The sequence below is a fragment of the Ranitomeya variabilis genome, chromosome 6 (assembly GCF_051348905.1).
Source record: "Ranitomeya variabilis isolate aRanVar5 chromosome 6, aRanVar5.hap1, whole genome shotgun sequence".
NCBI classification, from domain to species: Eukaryota; Metazoa; Chordata; class Amphibia; order Anura; family Dendrobatidae; genus Ranitomeya; species Ranitomeya variabilis.
This window is the reverse complement of record NC_135237.1, coordinates 44,784,394-44,810,823: the sequence shown is the minus strand read 5'-3', so window position 1 is coordinate 44,810,823 and position 26,430 is coordinate 44,784,394. Positions and strand designations below refer to the sequence as shown.

The 26,430-nt window shown below is 41.4% G+C and overlaps 1 protein-coding gene across 1 annotated transcript in view; it reads left to right on the top strand.

The window, feature by feature from the left end:
• The window catches only part of PIP4K2A (phosphatidylinositol-5-phosphate 4-kinase type 2 alpha), a 142,084-nt gene extending 118,007 nt beyond the window's left edge, over positions 1-24,077 (top strand). The window contains exons 5-11 of the mRNA XM_077268362.1: positions 4,183-4,335; positions 12,401-12,547; positions 15,720-15,758; positions 18,533-18,646; positions 18,953-19,196; positions 19,842-19,945; positions 22,352-24,077. Coding sequence (XP_077124477.1) covers positions 4,183-4,335; positions 12,401-12,547; positions 15,720-15,758; positions 18,533-18,646; positions 18,953-19,196; positions 19,842-19,945; positions 22,352-22,432 — 882 coding nt within the window. The 3' untranslated portion in view covers positions 22,433-24,077. The remainder of the gene's footprint in view (positions 1-4,182; positions 4,336-12,400; positions 12,548-15,719; positions 15,759-18,532; positions 18,647-18,952; positions 19,197-19,841; positions 19,946-22,351) is intronic.
• Positions 24,078-26,430: the final 2,353 nt, after the last annotated feature.

Sequence of the window (26,430 nt, the reverse complement as noted above, 5' to 3'; positions counted from 1 at the left end):
GTGGGAACAAAGGGAACATCTCGCTGTCAGTCAATTTACGTATTTCCAGGAAGTATAAGAGCGACTGCACAATGCAAAGTACTACGTTAGAGTTGTTTAGAGTTGCTCCACAAAAAAATAAAAGCATATTTTTTTCAGTATAAGAACTCAGTGTTCCCTGTGTGTGTGTGTATATGTATGTGTATATATATATATATATATATATATATATATATATATATATATATATATATATATATATATATATATATAATATATTGTATTGTATTCTGTATAGATTGATACAGTGTTTATTGGGAGATACTTCTTTGGTGCTAAATGTACCACAACTGCTGCTCCTGTGCAATCTACAATAAATGCTGCCATTTATATTTTATGCACCCAGGGCCAATCTTGTACAGATTATCAGCGATAATAAAGCCTTCAATTATCTATGATATGTCACAATAATCTGAGTCAGCCTGTGATTCTGGGATGAATGTTAGTTGACCTAATTAGAGCTTTGAACTTAATCGTCGTGGCCTCTCATTCAGCGCAGTAATTTCCCACAGTTTTGCCAGACACAATGTACTTTTGCAGTGTTCCCCCATAATGTAGCCTGCTGCAGCCCTCCCTCATAGTATGGCCAGTCGCAGCGCTCCCCAATATTATGACCAGGCACAGTGTTCCCCCATAGTATGGCCAGTGGCAGATCTCCCCAATAGTATGGCCAGTGGCAGATCTCCCCAATAGTATGGCCAGGCGCAGCGCTCTCCCATAGTATGGCCAGGCGCAGCGCTCCCCCATAGTATGGCCAGGCGCAGCGCTCCCCCATAGTATGGCCAGGCGCAGCGCTCTCCCATAGTATGGCCATGCACAGCGCTCAACCATAGTATGGCCAGGCGCAGATCTCCCCAATAGTATGGCCAGGCGCAGATCTCCCCAATAGTATGGCCAGGCGCAGCGCTCCCCCATAGTATGGCCAGGCGCAGCGCTCTCCCATAGTATGGCCAGGCGCAGCGCTCTCCCATAGTATGGCCAGGCGCAGCGCTCTCCCATAGTATGGCCATGCACAGCGCTCAACCATAGTATGGCCAGGCGCAGATCTCCCCAATAGTATGGCCAGGCGCAGCGCTCCCCCATAGTATGGCCAGGCGCAGCGCTCCCCCATAGTATGGCCAGGCGCAGCGCTCTCCCATAGTATGGCCAGGCGCAGGGCTCTCCCATAGTATGGCCAGGCGCAGCGCTCTCCCATAGTATGGCCAGGCGCAGCGCTCTCCCATAGTATGGCCAGGCGCAGCGCTCCCCCATAGTATGGCCAGGCGCAGCGCTCCCCCATAGTATGGCCAGGCGCAGCGCTCTCCCATAGTATGGCCAGGCGCAGCGCTCTCCCATAGTATGGCCAGGCGCAGTGCTCTCCCATAGTATGGCCAGGCGCAGTGCTCTCCCATAGTATGGCCAGGCGCAGCGCTCTCCCATAGTATGGCCAGGCGCAGCGCTCCCCCATAGTATGGCTAGGCGCAGCGCTCTCCCATAGTATGGCCAGGCACAGCGCTCCCCCATAGTATGGCCAGGCGCAGCATTCTCCCATAGTATGGCTAGGCGCAGCGTTCTCCCATAGTATGGCTAGGCGCAGCGTTCTCCCATAGTATGGCTAGGCGCAGCGCTCTCCCATAGTATGGCTAGGCGCAGCGCTCTCCCATAGTATGGCCAGGCACAGCACTCCCACATGGTATGGCCAGGCACAGCGCTCTCCCATAGTATGGCTAGGCGCAGCGCTCTCCCATAGTATGGCCAGGCACAGTGCTCCACTATAGTATGGCCAGGCGCAGTGCTCTCCCATAAGTTTGGCCAGGCACAGTGCTCCCCAGGAAGACTGAGGTAAAGGTACGGGGGCAGAGTAAATGCGGTTTTTGTTACATAGGGTTACTTCTGTTCCGTTGCTTCCGCTGTATCTGCTCCTTATGATGGTCGTGCTCAGGGTGGTCATCACCTTCACTGGTAAACCACCCATACTGGGTAATTGCACCTGATTGACCCCTCAATGGCAGCTCTTTTGGCCAAATTACCCAAGTTTCTGAGGAATCTCTCACCCCCAAGTCTGGTGAGATCAGTTGTCGTATGTTCCTGACCTTGACTTTGAAGCTGAGAATGTCAGTTTCGAGCTGATTTATTGTGACTATCATAGAAGATTGAAAAAGCTTGTGGCATCTGCCTCATTGCTGTGCCTGCTGTACCCGGATCATCCACAATCCTGCAAACTCTCTATCTGTTTGCTTTAATCTTACTGGAGTGTAATGTGACCCGAGCATTTACCACAATCTGGCGCTGCTCTGCTGCTTTCATCTTCTGGGGATTATGGACTCACCTGCCACCTGGTGGACATCATCGGACACGTACACGCTGGTCACCCAGAGTAGTCACTTAGGAGGCCTGGCGGTGCACAGCGGGCTGTCTGTATGAAATGCAGCAGTCTATGAATATGGATGAGGCGGCTAATACAGCTGTGTAAGTACGAAGCATATAAGCGACGTGCAGCGCCTGCTATATTTGCCGAGTGTGAATCAAGGACTTGCTGTACAGAGATTAATTCGTACAATCCTATGGAAGCTGTTCACGGGATAATACGGATATGCTGACCCAAAACTTCCCCGCTGTGCTCATCACAGATCTGCAAGAATATATTTGTGAATAACAGGCAAACAAAAATGAAAATGGGCCACTGTGGGAAAAATGTATTTCATGTTTATATTTTAGATATAGTTTAAATTTTTTTTTTTGCTGTTTTTATTTTTTTTTTCTTTGACAAATATCAATGTAATTTATTAGTAAAAAAAAGAAACATATACATAACACAGGATCCACCATTCACAATAAGTGTTAGTGATGGCTCACCTCCTCCTCCTCTCTGCTCAATGACATCTGCACAGGTCGTAGAGCATGCCCGCAATATGCTCCAACAGAAATAACTTCTCAGCAGTAATCTCATTATCAGACTGGATTACCATGACCTGTGTAGTCTATATATACTTAACCCAGGACCCATCATTCAAAATAGGTGTTAGTGACAGCACAACCCCTCCCTGCACAATGACCCCTGCATAGGTCACTGAGCATGCCCATAACACACTCCAATAATAATAATTACTGCCAGGATTATAATGACTGTTATCACCTCTATATAGGTAACACAGGATCCACTGTTCACAATAAGTGTTAGTGATGGCTCACCACCTCCTCCTCACTGCGCAGTGACCTCTGCACAGGTCATAGAGCATGCCAACCACATGTTCTATCAGAGATAGCTTCTCAGCAGTAATCTCATTATCACAGACTGAATTACAATAACCTGTGTGGTGTATATATATATATATATATATATATATATATATATATATATATATATATATATATATATATATATATAATATATATATATATATATATATAAACACAGAATCCATAATTCAAAATAGGTGTTAGTGTGTTAGTGACGGCACAACTCCTTCCTTCACAATGACCTCTGCATAGGTCACTGAGCATGCCCATAACACACTCCAACAATAATAAGGATAATAATCCTCACAGTCAGGATTACAATGACTCATCTCATCTATATATAGGTAACACAGGATCCATCATTCATAATATGTGATATCTACAGCTAACCTATTTTTCCTCCCTGCACAATGACCTCTGCACATGTCACAGAGAATGTCTGCAAAACTTTGGAATAGAGATCACTGCTTGGCAGTCTTATTAACACTGCCAGAATTACAATGACTGGTATCGCCTGTATATAGGTAACACAGGATCCACCATTCATAATGGGTGATAACCACAGCTCACCTCCTTTTTTTACCTGCATAATTACCTCTGCACAGGTCACAGAGCATGCCCACTACACTCTCCTATAGAAGTCAATGAACGTCTCCAGACACTAGTTTCCTACGACTTTGTAGCTGTAGAGCTTATCACTTAATGTTGTTACAGCAACTCTGTATGGATGGCGCAAATGAGGTGCAAAAATAAGATAAAAATCTAACATGATCAAATAAAAACTAAGAAAAAGAATGTAGCATTGTTTATGTTTGCAAAAAGTATAGGTGATGCAATCCCTTTAAGGACACGAGCCGTAGAGTCCCAATGAATGGCAGAAGTTGTATGCATGTTTGCCTAGTAATGATTTCTTCTTATTTACAGAACTCCCTGACGAGATACGCCCCTTTGGCTAATGACTCTCAGGCTCGCACTGGCGCAAGGTTTCACACTTCTTGTGACAAGAGGTATATTATAAAAACTATTACAAGTGAAGATGTGGCGGAGATGCACAATATACTAAAGAAATACCACCAGGTAAGTCGAGGATGTCTCTCGGAATATGGGGTGTGGAAGTTGTGACCAGGAAGAATGCTGGACCTAATGGGGAAAGTATGTGAGAAGTTTTCTGTAACTTTCTAGGAAATGCCTCCTGCTGGGAGGACGACGACGGTGGCTTGAAAGCCAAATACTGCCATTTTTTTTTTCACAGACCCAATCCCTATTTTTGGAGTACTCCTCTCCGCGCTTCTTCCAAGTCCCCTGACTCTGTGACTGTGACTCTGTCCTATGACGAATCATCCCGGCATCATGCACGAGAATACTTTCAGATGTGCTGCTTTCTAGTAAATTTTGGGAGCACCCCCATGACATTTGCCAACATGTCTGCATTATCATCATTTAAATTTTTATTTTATAAATCAATAGTACACTTGCAAATAAGAAACTTTGTAATATATCTTATCATGGAAATCTGCTTCTTTCTCCTCCTGGACTGATTTATCATTCAGAATTCATGGGTAAAATCTGTATTCAGGAAAGACGCATCTTCCCATTGCTGAGATAGGAGATGGCAGTTGGTGCTATTAAAATTCTATGGAGCAGCTGGGGCTGGTGGAGATGGAGACAAACACGGCTGCTGTAATACAGACCGTATATACTAGAGTATAAGCTGACCCGAGTATAAGCCGACCCGAGTATAAGCCGAGACCCCTAATTTTGCCACAAAAAACTGGGAAAACTTAATGACTCGAGTATAAGCCTAGGGTGGAAAATGCAGCAGCTACCGGTAAATTTCAAAAGTAAAAATAGATACCAATAAAAGTAAAATTAATTGAGACATCAGTAGGTTAAGTGTTTTTGAATATCCATATTGAATCAGGAGCCCCATATAATGCTCTATAAAGTTTGATGGGCCCCATTAGATACTCCATATTAAAATATGCCCCATATAACCCTGCATAAATGGTAATAAGGGCCCCATAAGATGCTCCATACAGACACTTGCCCCATATAATGCTGCACAAACGTTATGGCCCCATAAGATGCTCCGTACAGTCACTGCCACATATGCTTTTGCTGCAATAAAAAAAAAAAAATCACATACTCACCTCTCTTCGCTCAGGACCCCCGGCAATTTCAATATTTACCTGCTCCTCGTGCGGCTCCGTCTTCAGCACTGACGTTCAGCAGAGGGCGCGCACTGACTACGTCACCGCGCCCTCTGACCTGAGCGTCACAGCCAGAGGACGCTGATGACTGAGCCGCACCGGAACGAGGAGCGGTAAATATCGTGCAGCGCTGTATATTCACCTGCTCCTGGCGCTGTGCAGTCCCTGCTTCTTCCAGCGCTGCATCTTCTTCCTGTATTGAGCGGTCACAGTTACCGCTCATTACCGAAATGAATATGCGGCTTCACTTCTATGGGAGGTGGAGCCGCATATTCATTACTGTAATGAGCGGAACCATGTGACCGCTCGTACAGGAAGAATATGCAGCGCTGGAAGAAGCAGGGACGCGCATGGACCGCGCCAGCAGTAGGTGAGTATAATTAGATAGCCCCCCCTCCCCTGCCGACCCCGGGTATGACTCGAGTATAAGCCGAGAGGGGGACTTTCAGCCCAAAAAAATGGGCTGAAAATCTCGGCTTATACTCGAGTATATACGGTATTCTCCTGAAATGACAGGTTACAGTTCTCCATTGAGTCGTCTATCTCCGTAATGGGAAAATCTGTATTCACTGAAGGCACATTTTACCCTTGAATTGAGTATTATAAGAATAAAAGTTCAGTCCAGGAGGAGAAAGAGGCAGATTTCTCTGATAAGATGTATTTCAAAGTTAATTATTTTCACCTGTACTATTGATTTATGAAAAATAAAACAAGGGAATTTGACAGTGGATATATGCTGTCCAAACCAGGGCTGTGGAGTCGGAGCCCATGTTGATGGAGTCAGTGTCATGGAAATTGAGGAGTCGGAGTGGGAGCCCATTTTGGTGGAATCTTGAGTCGGTGTCATGGAAATTGAGAAGTCGGAGGTTTGGCTTACTGACTCCACAGCTCTGGTCCGAACCACAGGGAGCATGTATGAAACACTGACTGTATCATCTCAGCCAGATATGTTCTACTATAAAGCTCTGCTGTATTATTTATTTATTTTAGAAAACCATACATCTAAAATTCGTTGGGGACCGTGCTGCATGGGAGACCAGTCCAAAAGGCCGGTGGCTTGTTCCCTTCCTGCTCCCTTTGAGTGACCTGTTGGTGAACGACCTCTTGGACTAGTCATCCCAAAAACCATGATCTCAATTCATGTGTATGTTTTTCTCTGAAATGCCCCAGCGTTTCAGACTAAAACATGCTTTGCTGAAATTTTATGTACATCTGTCAATCACCTGGAGGAAAACTGTGAAAAGTCAGTTGGGGGGGGTCGCGCCGTACTACTCAGGTCTCTCCCTATAGTCACTGGTTGGATCTTCAAACTATATTTTCTCTTCAACACCTAAATATTGTATTCTGTTCGTAAGGCTGTGTTCACATCTGCACTGGAGCTGGGAGGGGGGCAAGTAGATTCGCAGGACCTTGGACCACGTTAGTATTCCGTGGCCGCCGGACGTAAGCCCTATGAACCGCCTACTACCGGCCGATATCCTTGACTCCTCTACTGATTCGACTCGGCACGACGTTCTGCTTTCATCGCGCTGGGTCTACATGTCAGAAGAGGTGTCATGGATTTCGGCAGGTAGGAGGCCGTTCATGGGCCCCTGCTCGGAGGCCACAGGATACTGACCACTTAACTATGGTCCCGCAGATCAACTCTCTCACTTCTGTCTGCCACAGATTCTTCCATAAAACGAAGTGGATGGTAAATCCAAGCAGCACAATAGGGGTCTTAGGTTAATCTATGGAGCCCCCTCATCATCAATAACTGTTTTCCATCCTGAGTAATCAGAAAATAATTATCTTAATTCGCAAAAAGGTCTTGATTTTTAAATCTGCTATCAATTTGTGTGCACAGCTTTTATGCAGAACCATGCATCTCCATGGTAAGAGACTACAAACAAACCCTGTACGGTCTAATTCCAAAAATCTCGTTGTCCTACTCTTTATGTCTATAGATAAGGAAAATGGAAGTATGACTGCAATCCGCAAGAGGGGACTACACAGGGTTTGTTTGTAGTCTGTTGCTATGGATACTCATTGGCTTACATAAGAGCTGTTCACACACAGTGATAATATTTTTAATCAAAGGGCTAAATTACTTAATTTCTTTTTTTTTAGAGGTATAAAAACAAAAATACTTTGAGATTTACGAATCTAGATTCAATTGGAAATATGAGACTTTGGGATTTATCAAATATACCGTAGTTGAATTTAATCATTTTTTTCTTGGCCCATTGTCGCATTCTTTTATGTCTTGAAACATGTGTCCAGATAGCTGGGAATCCTTTTTCCTGGATTTTGAGAAAATAATAGTAATTCCGCCGGTTCAGAAGAAGTAACTTGTTTAGCAGACAATGTTCTCTTGAAACATAAACAATGTATGTAGAGGGGATCTATATATTCAGAGCGGCCCGGCTTATTATGTGCAGGCCTGTGCAGCGGAAAGTCGTCCGTACTTAATAAGCTCTCAGAGCCCCCGCTGAGCGCATTTACCATGGAAAAAGTGCTGCGCTCATCATCTGCTGCCTGCACCAACCTGACGGAGACAGGCGGGGGCGCTCCAGAGGTCGTTCATCATGGGAACACTTAGCGCCTGGTTTATTTGGGCTTAATTCCGTGATATATGAAGCGTAAAGGGAAGCTCCACTTGTACAATTAATGTATGTGCTTACAGTTCTTATACATCGAGCTGTAGGCTGTCAGGACTTTACAGGAATATTCGTTGTCAGGTTATATCAATTTGTGTTCACAACTCTTATGCAGGACCATGTGTTTCCATGGTAACAGACTACAAACATTGCACGCCCCACTTTTCAGTTTTTTGATTTTCCACAAAAATGTAAAATTACCAATAAATTTTGTTCAACTTCACAATTGTGTTCCACTTGTTGTTGATTTCTCGCCAAAAATTTACATTTGGTATCTTTGTTTGAAGCATGATATGTGGGGAAAGGTTGAAAAGTTCCAGGGGGCTGAATACTTTCGCGAGGCACTGTACCAAAGAAATTTAGGATGTGTGTCCAGATAGCTGTGAACCCTTTTTTGACTTCTTATCCCATGTATTAAAGTCTTAGATAACCCCTTTAATTATGACACTGACTAGAAGTATAAAAGTATGGCAGTAGAGATTAGTGAATTTTTTGAAAATCGAATTTGTCAGATTCGCCAAATTTTCCCCGGAAATTCGATTCCCGGCAAATCTAAAATACTCCAAAGCCTTCAATTGTCTTGAAAAACATTCTCTTTATCTCACACAATAATTTTCTTCACTGTTGCGGTTTCATACACGATCTGTACAGTTTCTTCAGTGTTTTATGGCTTTCTCTCCCTATCTTTATGGCTAAGCTGTGATATCCCCTCACTATCCAGATTTACCCCCAAAAAATAGCTGCTGCATTCCCTGCCTCTGCTTTTATATAGGCTATGATAGTCCCTCCTGATTGGCTATGCTATACCATGTGATGTGAAAGATGCAAGACGTTATCTGGAAGCCTGCCTAAAGTCATTTGATCCTTCTCTGACTGATGTATTCTTCTGCAATATAAAAAGTGTATGAGACCATTTGTTCAAATTTGCAGGATTCAGCGAATTTCCTAAAATTTTGACCCAAATTTGATTTGCTTATCTTTAACTATCTGTATTAGTAAGCTTATATAGAGAACCTTGGTTATGGTGAAAAATGAAAGGGGTATTCCATTTTCTTTAAGTTTTTTGTAATCTTGAGCTTAAAAATGACAAAAAGAGCTGTACTTATCCACCACCACTCCACCGCTGGCTCTCTGCCGCCGCCTCCAATCTTTCTTTGCATCTATTACATGACGCTGCAGCCAATCGAGCCCAGCAGTGATGGTAATGTAGGATTTAAATGGATAGGATTGAATTATGCACACATAAAATACCCTAAACAATTTTATTTATTTATTTAAACACTGTTATTTTAAAATCCTACAAAACTTTCTTCAGCTTTGGGAAATTGGTTCAGTCTTATGCCCCCTTTACACGTCCGTATAATACCGATACCGTAAAAATCTGTACCAGTGTCATCAGAGTTTTGGATCAGTGTGCCAGCCGTTATTTTTCCCGTTATGGCTTAAGAAAATTCAGTTACAAAGCTTCTCCTATACTTTGCACGTTTAAACCCGTATGACACACGGATGGCATCTGTGTTCTGTACGTGTTTTACACAGACCTATAGACTTGTATTGGCCCTTGTCATCCGTGCTGCTGGTAAAAAACGGACATGTGAACAGCACCATAGATTATAATGGGTACTGACGGTATCTGTAAAAAAAAAAAAAAAAAAAAAAAAGGAAGCCACATACTGGAAATACGGACATGTGAATGAAGCCTTAGCTGAATAGACATTTTTATTTCCACTGTAGGGCAAACATAATTTTGCATCTTTGTTTATATATAGAATAGGTCCTCCCTCCTTATGTACCCGTGTGCCTTGTTTTTGCTCATGTTTAATGTTTGTCTATATTTGCCCCGTACTTCACATGTAAAGCGCCATGGAATAAATGGCGCTATAAAAATGAATAATAATAATAATAATAATAAAAGGCTGGAAAAAGAGATAATTAATCCAAACTTGTGAAGCTCATTGTTCTTTGTGCCTGAACTACTTCTTAATACTTTAGGGGAACCAAACAGAATTCTGGTGGGTTGAGGGGTTGAATAATAAATGACCCTCTGAAAAAACTTTTCCCAATTTAAAAAAAAAAATAAACTAAGAAATAACATTCTTTTTTGCTGCAGTGCATTTCACACTTCCAGGCTGATCTACAGTCCAAATGTCACAATGCCAAGTTAATTCCAAATGTGTAAACCTGCTAAATCTGCAGGGGGTTGAATACTACTTGTAGGCACTGTGTATATATATATATATATATATATATATATATATATATATATATATATATATATATATATATATATATATATATATATATACCGTATTTTCCGGCGTATAAGACGACTGGGCGTATAAGACGACCCCCTAACTTTACCAGTTAAAATATAAAATCTTCTTAAAAGTCGGGGGTCTTCTTATACACCCTATGTCGTCTTATAGGGCCGGTGAATATGTGCCTTTTGGGGGGGGGGGGGGGAGTGATCCTGATGACGAGGGGGCGTCTCACAGGAAAGTGAGTATCCCCCATTACCTTATCGTAGCGGTGCAGCGTGGGGGTCTCAGTGCTGGGAGTGGCGGCGGCGGCTGCTGTGCTCTGGTGCGGCGGCTGCTGTGCTCTGGTGCGGCGGCTCCTCTTCTGTGTGGGGCCTCTGTGCTGTGAGGTGGCGGTGGCGGCGGCATATCTTTATCCAGTTGGGGCTCCTCCGGCATCTCCTTAGCCCTGGAGGCCCCGCCGCAACTCCATGAGTGCAATGCAGCGGCCATTTTCCCGGAGGCAGCTCAATAGGTGCGATGCGGTGGCCTCCGGGAAAATGGCCGCTGCTCAGATTCAGATCTCGTCCCGAAATCTCGGGACACGAGATCTGAATCTGAGCAGCGGCCATTTTCCCGGAGGCCACCACATTGCACCGATGGAGTTGCGGCGGGGCCTCCAGGGCTAAGGAGATGCCGGAGGAGCCCCAACTGGATAAAGATACGCCGCTGCCGCCGCCACCTCACAGCACAGAGGCCCCACACAGAAGAGGAGCCGCCGCACCAGAACACAGCAGCTGCCGCCGCTCCCAGCACTGACACCCCCACGCTGCACCGCTAGGATAAGGTAATGGGGATTACTCACTTTCCTGTGAGACGCCCCCTCGTCATCAGGATCACTCCCCCTCCCCACCCACCATATACACCGGCGTACAAGTCGATTCCCGGCGTATAAGACGACCCCCGACTTTTAAGAAGATTTTCGGGGGTTAAAAAGTCGTCTTATACGCCGGAAAATACGGTATATACTGTATATTATACACAGTACAGACCAAAAGTTTGGATACACCTTCTCATTTAAAGATTTTTCTGTATTTTCATGACTATGCAAATTCACACAGAAGGCGTCAAAACTATGAATTAACACATGTGGAATTATATACTTAACAAAAAAGTGTGAAACAACTGAAATTATGTCTTATATTCTAGGTTCTTCAAAGTAGCCACCTCTTGCTTTGATGACTGCTTTGCACACTCTTGGCATTCTCTTGATGAGCTTCAAGAGGTAGTCACCGGGAATGGTCTTCCAACAATCTTGAAGGAGTTCCCAGAGATGCTTAGCACTTGTTGGCCCTTTTGCCTTCACTCTGCGGTCCAGCTCACCCCAAACCATCTCGATTGGGTTCAGGTCTGGTGACTGTGGAGGCCAGGTCATCTGGCGTAGCACCCCATCACTCTCCTTCTTGGTCAAATAGCCCTTACACAGCCTGGAGGTGTGTTTGGGATCATTGTCCTGTAGAAAAATAAATGATGGTCCAACTAAACGCAAACCGGATGGAATAGCATGCCGCTGCAAGATGCTGTGGTAGCCATGCTGGTTCAGTATGCCTTCAATTTTGAATAAATCCCCAACAGTGTAGTTTTGATGCCTTCGGTGTGAATTTACAATTTTCATATTCATGAAAATACAGAAAAATCTTTAAATGGAAAGTTGCGTCCAAACTTTTGGTCTGTACTGTATATAATCATTTTTATTTTTTTTTTGCCTCCATCTGAATCAATCATAAATGGATTTTCTATTCTGAATGTCTCATATTAGAATAGCAGAGTTGACTACAATATTATTTACAGCAAAAACGCCTACCAATGTGTATGGACTTTAGAATATTGTTTTGACCTCCCATCGGATGATTTAAGGCTTATTGATATGTATGACTGCAGAGTTCCTGATCTGTACTGAAAACGTTTGGTCGAGATCAATGAGAATGCCTCCGATAAGTTATGTGTTGTTCTTAGTCTTATTTATCATTTTTCTACTTTTGTCTTTTGTCTATAGTTCATTGTTGAATGCCATGGAAACACTCTTCTACCCCAATTTTTGGGCATGTATCGGCTAAATGTGGATGGTGTCGAAACGTATATGATTGTCACGAGGAACGTATTTAGCCATCGACTTTCTGTGTATAGGAAATATGACTTAAAGGTAGGTACGATGTCAGTGTATGTATGGTGGAATCGTGTGTTGTGGACGTCACTGGAATATTAAAGTATCATTTGTGATTACGGCTCTTACATTTCTGATGTTGGAATGTTGCAAACAGTCTTTTCCAGGTTGGCACTATATATAAGGGGTTGGCTACTACAACCGTCACTTTTTGGGGTCCCTATCTTCGATATGGGCACAAATGCACTATCGACCTCAGAAATTCATGCAGCATTTCAACAGTTTTCAATTCTGAAACTTTTTTTTTAAGTGGATGTTGACCTAGTTTTTTAAGCTTTTTATTTTCAACTTTTTTTTTTCTTGCAACCTTTTCACTCTAGTGTCAAGTGTATTAATTCCAGGAAGAATGACATAACGGATTTTTATTTAATTTTTTTACTGTGGTTATTAAATTGTCAGAAAAAAAATACTGTATGAAGAATTATTGAAGCAGTTTCAAATGTGGATTTTAAATCAAATTCTGCTGCCAAATTCATATGTAAAAACTGTTTGAACATTACAGTTTAAGTGAACTTTTCAAGCTGAAAAATATGCACAATAAAAGCTTAGAAAATGTTGGGGAAATTGTATTTTTTGGCACTGTTTTTTATATATGGGTCTTTCTGCTTCAGTTGAATCTGTAATCAAAGTTGGAACTATTCTTTTTAGCAGAAACTCTTCAAGAATAGACAGGTTGCTTCTTTTTCTATGTGGGAAAAAAACAGCACTTTATCCCTATATTTCCATTTTAATTCTTATTCAAAGAGAATTTGAAGCGGATTTTCATCTGGATTTTGGAGCAGAATCTGCTCCAAAATCCACATAAAAAGTGTGAATATACAATGCCACAGTCTGACTGCTTTAACTGGAAAAGAACCCTTTCCTATTGAGCTGGTGATTCCCGGCAGCTAAACAGGAAAGGGTTCTTTACAGTTAGAGCAGTCAGAATGTGGAATGCCGGCCACAGGAGGTAGTAATGGCCGACACTATGACAGCTTTTAAAAAAGAGCTGGATGATTTCCTCACTACTCATAACATTGTGGGTTTTGGTTAATTTACTGACAATGTACAATATGTGGTGAAATGTTGAACTTGATGGAACTAGGTCTTTTTTTTTTTTTTTTCAACCTATGTAACTATATAAAATACTTTAAAGGGGTTGTCCACTTTTTTTTTTACTTGAATTAATATTTTTGGTGCTAAAAATCATTTTTGTAATTGGGTTTAGTTAAAAATGTTGCACCTTGTGCCTTTTTATAGCCTTTGTGTTTCACTAGGTACTAGTGGATACAGAATGAGTTAACGAAGAATTGATCAGTGAGTTTGTTCTGACGGTCTGATGGCGTTTGTAGTCCTTTTATCTGTTTTTTTCTGAGCTCCTCTCAGCTGATTTAGGACCACAGACCACATCAAAGTTTAAATGTGCAGGGAAACAAAAAGCCTGAAAAAGCCAAATTGTGCAACATTTTTAATGAATCCCTATGGCATTCAAAAAATATTTTTAGCCAAAAATGCATACCTATAAGTAAGAAAACTAAAACAAAAAGGGGAATAAATGAGTGGTGGATCCTTTAGAAGAGTTGTGCAGAAAAATTACACCACAGGAGAAAAAAACTTCTGACTGATTTAACGAAGCATAAAAATAAAAAAATAAAAAATCAGGTTTTTGATGAGATGTCTGATGACTCCGATACAAGCAGGTTTTTCTATAATTCTCTCTTCTGGACTTTTTCTGTAATCAGGCCAAGGAGCCTTCTGTAGGCAGACGTCTGACGGACTGGAAGGAGGGATGAGCGACTTTTATCCTGCAATCAGCAGCAGAATGTTCAGTGTAAATTTTTTGCGAAGTTCATGAATTATTTATAGGAGCTTTCTCCAGTCTTATCCTAGAAATAATGATTTATTCTAGATCCGCTCATCAATAATTTCCATATGTCGAGTAAAAGTCAAATTGACCTTTGCAATTAAGTCATTGTATGGTCTATAATGCTTCTCTCCTGTAACACGGAAACATTATTAGGTTCCATTATAACTGAATATGGAGACAATATTGAAGGTTTTTTTTTTTCTTAAGTTATCTAGTTTTTTCTCCTGCTTTATTCTCGCTGCTCCCCTGAGAATTATTTAATATATTTATTTATTTATTTATTTATTTTAAATCCTCTATAATAGATATATCAACTTTTTTTTTTTCTAAATAGTACATTTCATGTTCTTCATCCAAAGGGTGTTGCTCAAAGGAATCTCTGGGCGTGTCCAGAAACTGTGAACCACGCCCTCTTGGCAAAGAGCATAAAATATCATAAATCATAAAAATAGTATCTACTATATAATCGTCTAATTCTGTCTGTTTGTCTGTAACAGAAATCCTGCGTCGCTGATTGGTCGCGCCAGCTGGCCACGACCAATCAGCGACAGGCGCAGTCCGGCCGCAAATTGGTGCAGGATTTGAACCACGCTTCGCTGATTGGTCGCGGCCAATCGGCGATACTGGCGTGGAATTTAACCAATTACGTTCAGTTGTATTAAGTTCTATGAGCAATAAAATTTAATGATGATGTATATATTTTACCCGGAAAATCGTGTGTATAAATTGCATTATTCTTAAATCTTCATAAATAAACTACATACATATTCTAGAATACCCGATGCGTTAGAATCGGGCCTCCATCTAGTATAAAATATTGACCGTAAAAATAATAAAATATATATAAAAAAAATACTGACCACAAAAATGTATAATAAAATATTGACCATAAAAATTAATTAAAAAATATAATATATTCTCCATAATAATATAAAAAATATTTTCCATAGCAATTAATAAAAAAAAATATATAAAATATTAACCATAAAAAGTAATACTAAAAAATAATAAAATATATTGACCATAAAGGTTCATTAAAAAATATAATATTGACCATAAAACTTATATATATCATATTAATGGGATATATATACGGTATATATGTGTGTGTGTAAAATATATTTTATTTTTTATAGTATATTTTAATGTTGGGGGTCACGGTGGTGGGGCCTCCAGCGATCAAACATTTATGGCCTATCCTGTGAATAGTGATAAATGTTCTTTGTAGGATTTATTATTTAATATTGCTGGACATTAAAAATCATCTTAATGCTTTAACCATCATCCCTCCTTATAATTCTATAGGGATCCACTGTGGCAAGAGAAGCCAGCGACAAAGAAAAGGTACAGTGCATATAATATTATTATTATTATCCATCAGACCTATAAAGAAGTTGCAGACCTTTGACGACAATATAAATATAATTTTTCTCTTAATTAATTGCATGTATTTGGGGCTGAAGATCCTTTTTTTGCAATTGGTCTTCATTAAAAATTTACTACCGTTGGGCTCTTATATATTTTTTTTCCTGTACATACAACTTTAGTGTAGTCTGTGGTCATAAATCAGTTAAGAGGAGCTAAAAAAAAGACAGATAAAAAAGTATAAACTCCATGTCAGACCAACAGAATGAGGTCACTGATGGACACTCCGTTAACTCATTCTGCAGCCGGCAATAGACAGTACAACACACAAGGTATAGAAGGCAAACTGGCAAAATTTTTAATTGCAAAAATTATTTTTTAATTCTATTAAGTGAGAAAAACATGTCCCAGACAACCCTTTTAAGGACCATTTTAATTGCTTCTCATGTCTATAGCTAACGGTACATTGTTTGTATATCAAAACACTTTGCTTTTCACTGACAATGTTCCCCAGGATGAAGTGGCAGCAACTCTAGTGAAAGCTCGTGCCCTCTCAGCTTTTTTTTCCAATGTACTCCGCTAACTATAAAGGCTCGTCTAGATATCAGTATTTTCCACGTCCTAGAAAAATGGACCAATTATTTTAATCAGAGTTTGGTCCAAGTGTCATCAGTTTTTCTTAGACGTGGAGAGAAAAAAAAAAAAGTTTCTACACCTATTTTGGACCCATAAATATGTTATGGGATAGATACAAGGTCTATCTGTGAAAAAAACCAAGAAAATTGGACATGCGATCAAGCACTAAAGCAACACAACTTTATAAAAATATTTTTTTTTATACTTTTTGTTTTTGCTAAATTAAATTCAGCGATTTATCATCCACCTGGAGATACTGGGAGAATTGTGCAAAGTTCTCAGTATTTCAATGTGCGACTTCCTTCTTATCCAGAATGAATCTGACATAACCCATGGAGGGTCCACATTTTTTGGCCGTTCTGGAAGTGAATGTGATTGGTTGCTTTGGGTGGTTGCATTGTTTTCTCGCGCACGTGTTCTCCTCACCGTGCCCATATGATGTTCCATATTGTATTTATAGCTGATACGTTCTGGAGCGGCCGTTCTCCTCTTCATCTTATCCGACCTCCTACGGTTGACACATTCTTGCATCTGTTTTGACTTTTTTCCCCTTCTCCCAGAAGATTCATTGTTCATTGATAGGACATCACTCAGGAGCCCATCGCTCCGACAGATTAGTCTTCTCCCCGGCTTGGGAGGAAGCACTTATCTCCCCGGTGGCCCGGTCTTTTCAGAGAGGAGGTGCAGCTCCAGTATGGCCTAAAATTAGTGGTTTCAGTTCGGCTTACTTCTTTTTCAGTACTGACAGTCTGGGCACGGTGCCAGGACGTCAGCTGCTCAGTGAAGAATACAAAATGGGGGGAAAAAAGTGTACGACACATTCCCCCTGGATGGAACATCTCACTAAATTCATTGTATCGCTTTTCAGATCAAACACATATGTTATCCAATCGGCGCACGTCAACGCTCGATTCCCTGCTGCGTCGCTTTCTAAATATAGGAAATAACCTTTAGATTAACTTAACGACAATTGGCTGATCTGCACACATTTGTGCCAATTCTATTCTCCTAGATCAGGTCACAATTTGAAGGGAATATCAAGAAAAAAAAATGAAGCAAATGTGCAAATACTGTAGTTTAAATTTTCACATCCTTTTGTGTTTACAGCTCCCATGCTTAGCCATGTGTCTCCATGGTATCAGACAACAAACGAGCCATGTGTAGTCTGATCCTTCAGTGCATCTAATTTTTTTATTTTTCTTTCTTTGCTAATCTACCAAATGTACCTTAGGAAGAATTATTAGACTGCGGATGCAGAGTATAATTGTAGGATTGGACTAACCAGGATTGTTGGCATGAAAACATATAGCCCCACGCAGGAGCTGTAGACACAAAATGTTTCAAATTAAAGAGGTTGTCCCCTTTCGGAACATTTTCGGCGTCCCTGGCTGCAGTCTGTTATAAAAAATAAAAATAAGTAAATAAATAAAAACGTGCTTTACTCAGTCTGCAGGTCCAGGGCTGAGCTTCTGGTGCTTCTCCTGATGTCCCTTTTGGGCTGTGAGGCTGATGTCACTGAGCTCAGTCGCTTTGCCCATGTTGATGGGATGCCCCCATCAGAGCCGCTGAGTTAATACTGAACATAGGAGCACTTGCGGAGACTCTGCGCTGGACCTGGGGACAGTGAGTAAATCACAATTTGTTTTGTTATTTTGCAACAAGCTGCAGATGGTGATGAAGATTTTCCGAAAGGGGAAAAACTTTTCAAGACTTTAAACAAACTTAGAAAATGGTTGCAAATGTGGACATACACTAAGGAACTTAGTAGGTAACTATAATGTCCCCTTTAAAATAATGTCCAAGGACCTTTTCATGTAGAATAGTTGTGTTTAAAAATTATTTTCAGCAGCTTAGCTGAACATATATTTGTTCTGAATGGGGAAATGGGAGAAAGCGACTACGCACACTGCTGGTGGCTGGGATAGGGCAGATTGAAATCCATCTGCCCAATCATCTCTTTCCCTGAGTCAGGAGGTCCCCATATATATTGGATAGCAGATTTGGCCCTCTTAGCTATGATATTAGTTGCTAGTGAATTGTTCTCATAGAGTATCATTACTGTAGGCATCATGTAAAATTCTACATAGATTCAGAGATTATTCTGCGTTTTCTTTTAGGCCAAAGAGTTACCAACATACAAAGATAATGACTTCATCAATGACGGTCAAAAAATCTGCATTGATGAAAATAACAAAAAGATGTTCCGGGAGAAGCTAAAGAAGGATGTCGAGGTGAGACTCATGGTTTGGTGTCTCCGACGCAGTTTGAGCTTGCTGACTACTTGGAGTCCATTGGAATCTGCAAACAAAGTGGAAAAAGTGGCAACCACAAGGGTTTTTTTGTGGATGAGCTGCTAGCGGGAAATAGCAGATTCCTGCCCTCTAGGGTAGGATGATACATGGGTCAGCAATTGAGGATTCTTGCCTATTAGCCTCCTATTCACTGGTGACTGTTGTGATCTGCCGATTGTCAGGGAACCCGATAGACTAGATTCCTTTGTGTTCCCTTCTAACTTGTAACTGCATTTTGGTTTCTAGTTTTTGTCCCAGTTGAAGCTGATGGACTACAGCCTCTTGGTGGGTATCCACGACGTGGAAAGGGCAGAGCAGGAAGATGTAGTGAGTGAGGACAACGATGGTGAAGAAGAAGGAGAAAGTGATGGAACGCATCCGGTGGGCACTCCGCCAGACAGCCCCGGAAACACATTAAACAGCACAAAGCCACTTCTTCCTGGGGAGTTTGACCCAACCATTGATGTGTATGGAATAAAAAGCCATGAACGTAAGTTCTAATCCTTTAGAACATAATTTTTTTTCAGCCTATACCTGGGACGGCTTATGTAGGATGTGTCCGTGTCTAGTGGAGGCATCTGGTCAGCCTTCATTGATCTTACGGTGCGGTTATTAGCAAGGTCACATATCCTTTTGTACGGTTGCTTTACTGACGTCCTCTTCATGTGGATTTAATAAGAATATTTATTGATTATTTCATCATAATTGTAGATCTATTTATTGTTATTTAATGTTGATACTTTTTTGCGGGGTCAATAAATTTGGTAGCAGAGATTCATTATGTTCTTTTTGGGGTAAGGTGACTTTTGTCTTTTTTTTTCTGGCTGGCTAACTAATCAGGGGCATATTTTCGCTTGATAATCTCATAAAGATATATTCTTATATATTCTTCAATTTTTTTCCCAGTAGTTTGGGTTGTGGTAATGCCAAAGTTTTAGCGTATATATGGGCCATTTATTTATTTTTTTGGAGCCATTATATTTGTGGGATTTTGCTATTATAACCCCTTAGTGACGGGGCCAAATTTTTGAAATCTGACCAGTGTCCCTTTATGTGGTAATAACTCTGGAATGCTTCAACAGATCCCAATGATTTTGACAAAAAATGTTAAATTATTTTTTGTGTTACTTTACAGATGCTCCAAGGAAGGAAGTTTACTTTATGGCCATTATTGATATCTTAACTCACTATGATGCGAAAAAGAAAGCAGCACACGCAGCAAAAACTGTTAAACATGGAGTAAGTATCATAACTAAAACTACAGAGCATTTTCATTTACCTTTTCTTGTTGCTTATGAACCTCTAAGGTCCCATTCATAGGATTCTTTATGTTTGTGTTTGTATATAGACATCTTGTAGTCAGATGAATGCCAATAGTTTCCAAGGAATTATACTGCAAGGAAAAAAATAGACTGCCGTATATTAGTCTATCCAGTTTCACAATTTTTGGGTACATGGTGTTATGAGGGTACCGGCCTGTTTTAAAGAAAATTAAGTGTCTTAGGCTATGTGCACACAGAGCCTTTTTGGAGCAGGTCAGCTTAAAAAAATGCCTTTAAAACAGTTTAAAAAACACTTAAGACTCTTCAGTAATTTTTTTTATTGTTAAACTGCTCGCTGGTCATAGGTTCAATGTTTTGAAGGTGTTCTTTTTTTTTTCCACTAATGTGTTCGAAACATGGAAGCAAAGTAAGTACATGTCACTTCTTTGAAGTGGCTAATGATGGAATCCTCTGAAAACTAGGCACTGTCCAATCAAAAGGTTTCTAAAGAAAAAAAAAAAACAATCCGGAAAAAAAAAAAAAATCTTCAAGTCCACCTCAGGAAACGAAAGTCTCCTCCAAAAACTTCCCAAAGAAGGAAAATTTCCTAATGCAGAAAATTCCGTGTGCACATACCCTAAAACAGTTGTCTGGGGTTTTAAGAAAGTAGCCTAAAAGTAGGATGGTGGGCGGTATAAGAATATCCATAACCCACCTGTGAAATCGGCACACTACTGATCATGCAGCAATGACATCATGTGCATCATTCACATGACAGCCAATCAGTGGTTGCATTGATCGTGTACGTGACATCATCAGCAGGGGACCCCTGGAACAGTAGGAATTTAGCAGCTTAGTAGAAGTTTGTATTTTGTATTATTTTCTCCTTTTAGCGAACTTTCCTAAAATATCCCTTTAAAGAGGACCTTTTGCCAGTTTGAGCATGTTAAACTCACCACTTCATGAAGTAGTCGCTGCAGAGCTGAATAAAACATACATTTTATTTTTTAGCTTCTTCATTGCTGAGATATTAGTTTGTAAAATTTTGGGTTTCTAATTTTTGCTATGTCCAATATGGCGTTATTATGGATTCTTATCTGGGGTCTTGTACTTCTTCTCCTGAAAAAGAACACTCTTGTGACACATGTAATGACACACAGCTCCGCTCTCCTCTAGACTGTATGTGCAGAGATGATGGAGGAAAGCAATGTGTCACTTCAAACACTTGTTGCAGCTTTCATCTCGGGGCACTGTCATCTCTGCTCTACTCTCCCTCCCCTCATACTGGCAGTGCTGTGGGAGTAGATCTGCAAGAGGTGTTTGTAATGCCACATAGCTCTGCTCTACTATACAGTTATGTGCCAGCAGGCAAATGATGTATGAGAGCAGAGCTGTGTGTCATTACTAGAGTTGAGCGCATTTCTTTGGGTCCCAGCTTATTCGGCAAGCTATAGCGCTTGCCGAATAAGCTGCAAAGGGAACCCGGATACATGGAGCGCGCCGTCTGATCGGTGCCGCAGCTGCATGTGTCGTGACTGTGTCACTGTCACAGCACATGCAGGGAGAGCTTGTTTGTTGTGGCAGAGAGGAGAGTGCTGCAGAGCTGGTGGTGTAGGCACTCACCCTTCTAGTTTACCATAGGTGTAGAAAGTGAGCTCCCAAATCAGTCATCAGTGGGGGAGGGTTAGCAATCTGTGATCACCAAGCAAACATTTATAATTGTAATACCCCTTTAAATTTGCACCCAAAGTCTAGGACAATCTCTTATGCTGTATTACATACCGTATTTTCCGGCGTATAAGACGACTTTTTAACCCCTGGAAATCTTCTGAAAAGTCAGGGGTCGTCTTATACGCCGGGTACGGCGTGTGCAGGGAGCGGTCCGGATGGTTCCATGGTCTGGATGAGAGAAGACTCTCCTTCAGGCCCTGGGATCCATACTCATGTAAAAAAAAAAAAGAATAAAAATAAAAAATATGGATATACTTCGCTTCCGACGGCTCCCGGCTCTCAGCGGTGCACGTGGCGGCTTCCGTTCCCAAGGATGCATTGCGCGAAGGACTGGAGATGATGTCATCCTTGGGAACGGAAGCCGCCGCGTGCACCGCTGAGAGCCAGGAACTCCGGGGGCCGTCGGAAGGTAAGTATATCCCTATTTTTTATTTTGATTCTTTTTTTTACATGAATATGGAGGGTCTCCTCTCCTCCAGACCCTGGGAACCATCCAGACCGCACACGCCATATAAGATGACCCCCCCATGTTATATGGCGAGTATATCCCAAACTCTATATTTTATATGGAAAAGTTGGGGGTCGTCTCATACGCCGTAAAATACGTATCATTGTTTCCTGTTGTAAAACCTTAATTTTTTTTTGCTTTCAGGCAGGTGCGGAGATTTCCACTGTTAATCCCGAACAGTATTCTAAGCGCTTCTTGGACTTTATTAACAACATCCTGACGTAACGTCTTCTGACGCCAAGAGAGATCTAGGAGACGAGACAGACATTATTGCAATATGGGTGGAAAGACCGACAGGCCGGGCTGTAACTCATGCTCACCATGCAGATAAAGACCCCAGGCAACTTACATCTTCTGGCCAAGATGACGTGTGTGGGGGAAATTACCAATATCCGTCGCTTCCTGGCATAGTCCTAGTTATTTTTTATTTTCTTTTTTTTTTTTTCATGTTTTAATTGAAGAAAGAAATTTTGAATCTGCTTTACAAAGTTGCACAAAAAAATAAAATGATAATGCACAGATGCAAGAAGCCACATAAGATAAATGGATGAAGTATATGGACCCCACCGAAGAAAGGTGCATGTGAAGTCTGTACGAAACTGTAAACTGTAGATCAGTTTATTTTAATTTTATTATTTTTTTATTAGATTTGTTGAGTCAGTATTCAATGCAGATAATATTACCGGGAAGAGAACGTGCAAAAAAAAATAAAAAAAATTGCTAAAGTGAACTGGTGCATCGGCAAGAACCTTGGTGGCGGAATTATTGGATTTGGGATGGAACTTTTTCTTTTTTAAACAGACAAGAGACTGCTTAATGATGATTATTGGGAACGTTGATGCCATAATGACAATGTACGCGACGAGTCTTTACACTTTTGCCACAATGATCTGCACTTCACTTTGTCCGGGGATTGCTTTGTCATTTTTCGGAGGTGTCGCTGTACTAGCCACTTAAATATTACTGAGACATATTTGCTTGCATAGTTTTAGACCAGTGACAATAATGTTGATTTTTCTATAGTTTTCCAAGGGGCGCGGAGATTGATGAAGAACAACCGTTTACATTGTTACTGGAGGGCATTTCTCATCATGTTCTCAGTCTGTGATATCCGCGCCAGCGACATCCACGTCTGTTTCCAGTATGTTCAATAGACTTTTTTTTCCATTTATGTGTTACAAGAAAAAAAAAACAGCATCGAACAATGAAGTGGATTTGGTGTCCGGGCACTTTTAAGGTCTTGCTAATTTTTTGTCATTTTCGTCCTTTTGAAAGGCTTACAAGGGTACTTTCCCTAATTTCTGTTACAATATTACCAGTAAATGAATAAAAATAACTTGAAACCATATAAAAACCACTTTTACTGGGGACAAAGTATTGGGATTTGAAAGGGTTATTCCCATTTTTATAGATGAGTATTATCAGATAGTTCTTGTAAAAACAAACAAGCATTTTTACAATTTACTGCTTATTAGAATTTGAAGCCGTTCTTCAAATATTGACATTTTTCTTTTGTTTACAGCTTGTTGCCCAGGTGACCGACCACCACTGCTGCTGTCTGACTTGTAAGCATGGCACTGAAGCTGGCGAGGAATTAGAGGTGTCTAGACAGGGTGGTCGGCTTCCAAGGCAACGCACTGAAAGCAAAAGAAAAGTGTTGGTTTCTCAAGAATGGCTGAAAATGCTAATAAACTGTATCTTGCAAAATTGCTTCTTTGTGCATTTACTATCTGATAATACCTCTTTATGAAGACGGGAATAACCCTTTATAGCTCAGTTCCATCCATTATGTAATATACATGAACAATCTTGGAGAATATTCACACTAGAAATCCATGCGCTTGGTGCAAAAGTAAATCCAGATAAAATGTTTGTTGTTTTTTTTAGCTGCTGAAGTCTCTGAAATTCATCTTTGACTTACATTTCTGCAATGAAGCTGCAAGTTCTCCCACGTATTCCAGCTGATTGTTGGGGTTCCCATTGGCTGTGGCGGGGGCCATTTACTCGGGCCAACTTCATGTCGATAAATGACAATCCCTAATAATAATAATAATTTTATTTATATTGCGCCAACATATTCCGCAGCACTTTACAAATTATAGAGGGGATTTGTACAGACAATAGACATTACAGCATAACAATAATCACTGTTCAAAACAGATACAATCTAATACAATCATTCTGTCCGATAAGCGAGTGCTTTGCTTCTAAGCAGCTAGAGAGAAAGCCATTTTTGGGTCAAAAGCGATGTCCAGAATCTGAGAACAGCGCCACATCTGTTCACTGGTCGTGTTTGGTATTGCAGTTCAGCTCTATCTACTTGAACAAAAACATTGCAAAACCAGCCACATTCCATGGACAGACAACAGCAGTAATGTTTGTAAAAAAAAAAATAAAATACTTTTTTTCAAATCCTTGACAACCCCCATTAAGCATAAAGAATCAGAATATATTTATGACCTATCCACAGTGGGGGTCCAAAACTCAGCACCCCTACCGATCAGCTGATCCATTTAGTGAGTAGTGGCCGCTCCTGGATACCGCAGAGGAAATCTTACTCATCAGGCACAATTTGATAGAATTTTGTGCATTAATTCTACAACCTGGAACATATTACTAAAACCTCCCATTATAGTTTCTGTACTGCTTGTATTGATATTCTAATTTTGTGAGAAGCACCTGATTGTGATATCATCAAAAAGTTAATCTATTTCAGTTCTTCAATATAAAAAGTGAAACTCCTATATTATAGAGTCATTACAAACAGAGTGATCTATTTTAAGTGTTTATTTCTGTTAATGTTGATGATTATGGCTTACAGCCAATGAAAACCAAAAAGTCATTATCTCAGTACATTAGAATAATTAACAAAACACACCTGCAAAGGCTTCCTAAGCGTTTAGAAAGGTCCATTAGTCTGTTTCAGTAGCTCCACAATCATGGGGAAGACTGCTGACTTGACAGATGTCCAAAAGGCAGTCATTGACACACTCCACAAGGAGGGTAAGCCACAAAAGGTCATTGCTAAAGAAGCCGGCTGTTCAGAGTGCTGTGTCCAAGCATATTAAGGGCTGTTTCACACGTCAGTGGCTCCGGTACGTGAGGTGACAGTTTCCTCACGTACCGGAGCCACTGACACACGTAGACACATTGAAATCAATGCATCTGTGCAGATGTCATTGATTTTTTGCGGACCGTGTCTCCGTGTGCCAAACACGGAGACATGTCAGTGTTCGTGGGAGCGCACGTATTACACGGACCCATTAAAGTCAATGGGTCCGTGTAAAACACGTACCGCACACGTATGTTTTCCGTATGCAGTCCGTGTGCCGTGCAGGAGACAACGCTAGAGATAAGCGCTGTCCCCCCCACATGGTGCTGAAGCCGCCATTCATATCTTCTCTGCAGCAGCGTTTGCTGTAGAGAAGATATGAATAATCCTTTTTTTTTGTTGTTTCTCGTCTTTAACATAAAGCTCCCTGTCCCGACCCCCCTCCCACCCCCTGTGCGCCCGCCCGCTGTTATTAAAATACTCACCCGCCTCCCTCGCAGTGTCCTGTCCTGGCCGCAGCTTCTCCTGTATGCGGTCACGTGGGGCCGCCCATTACAGTAATGAATATGCGGCTCCACCCCTATGGGAGGTGGAGCTGCATATTCATTACTGTAATCGGCAGCCCCACGTGACCGCTCATACAGTACAGGCTGCAGCCGCTGAGAGGAAACATCGCTGGAGCTGGGTGTCGTTGAGTATTTCCTGGCAAGCGGGGGGGCGCACAGGGGATGGGAGGCAGGAGGGGACGCACAAAATTTATTTTTAAGGGGAAAGAAAAAAAAAAAAGATTATTCATTCCAGCGAACGCTGCTGGGAAGAAGGGATGAATACCGGCTTCAGCACCGCACGCGGGGGACAGCGCTTAACTGTAGCGCTGTCTCCTGCACGGTCCGTGTGGTCCTCAGTCGGCACACGGGCGGCACACGGCTGCCGCACGTGTGCCACACTGATGTGCTCTGTAAGCAAACGGACACACGGGCACGGATAATTCCGGTACCGATTTTTCCGGTACCGGAATTATCTGGACGTGTGAGACTGCCCTAATGGAAAGTGGAGTGAAAGGAAAAATTGTGGTAGAAAAAGGTGCACAAGCAACCGGGAGAACCGCAGCCTTGATAGGATTAAGAAAAGGCCATTCAAAAATGTGGGGGAGATTCACAAGGAGTGGACT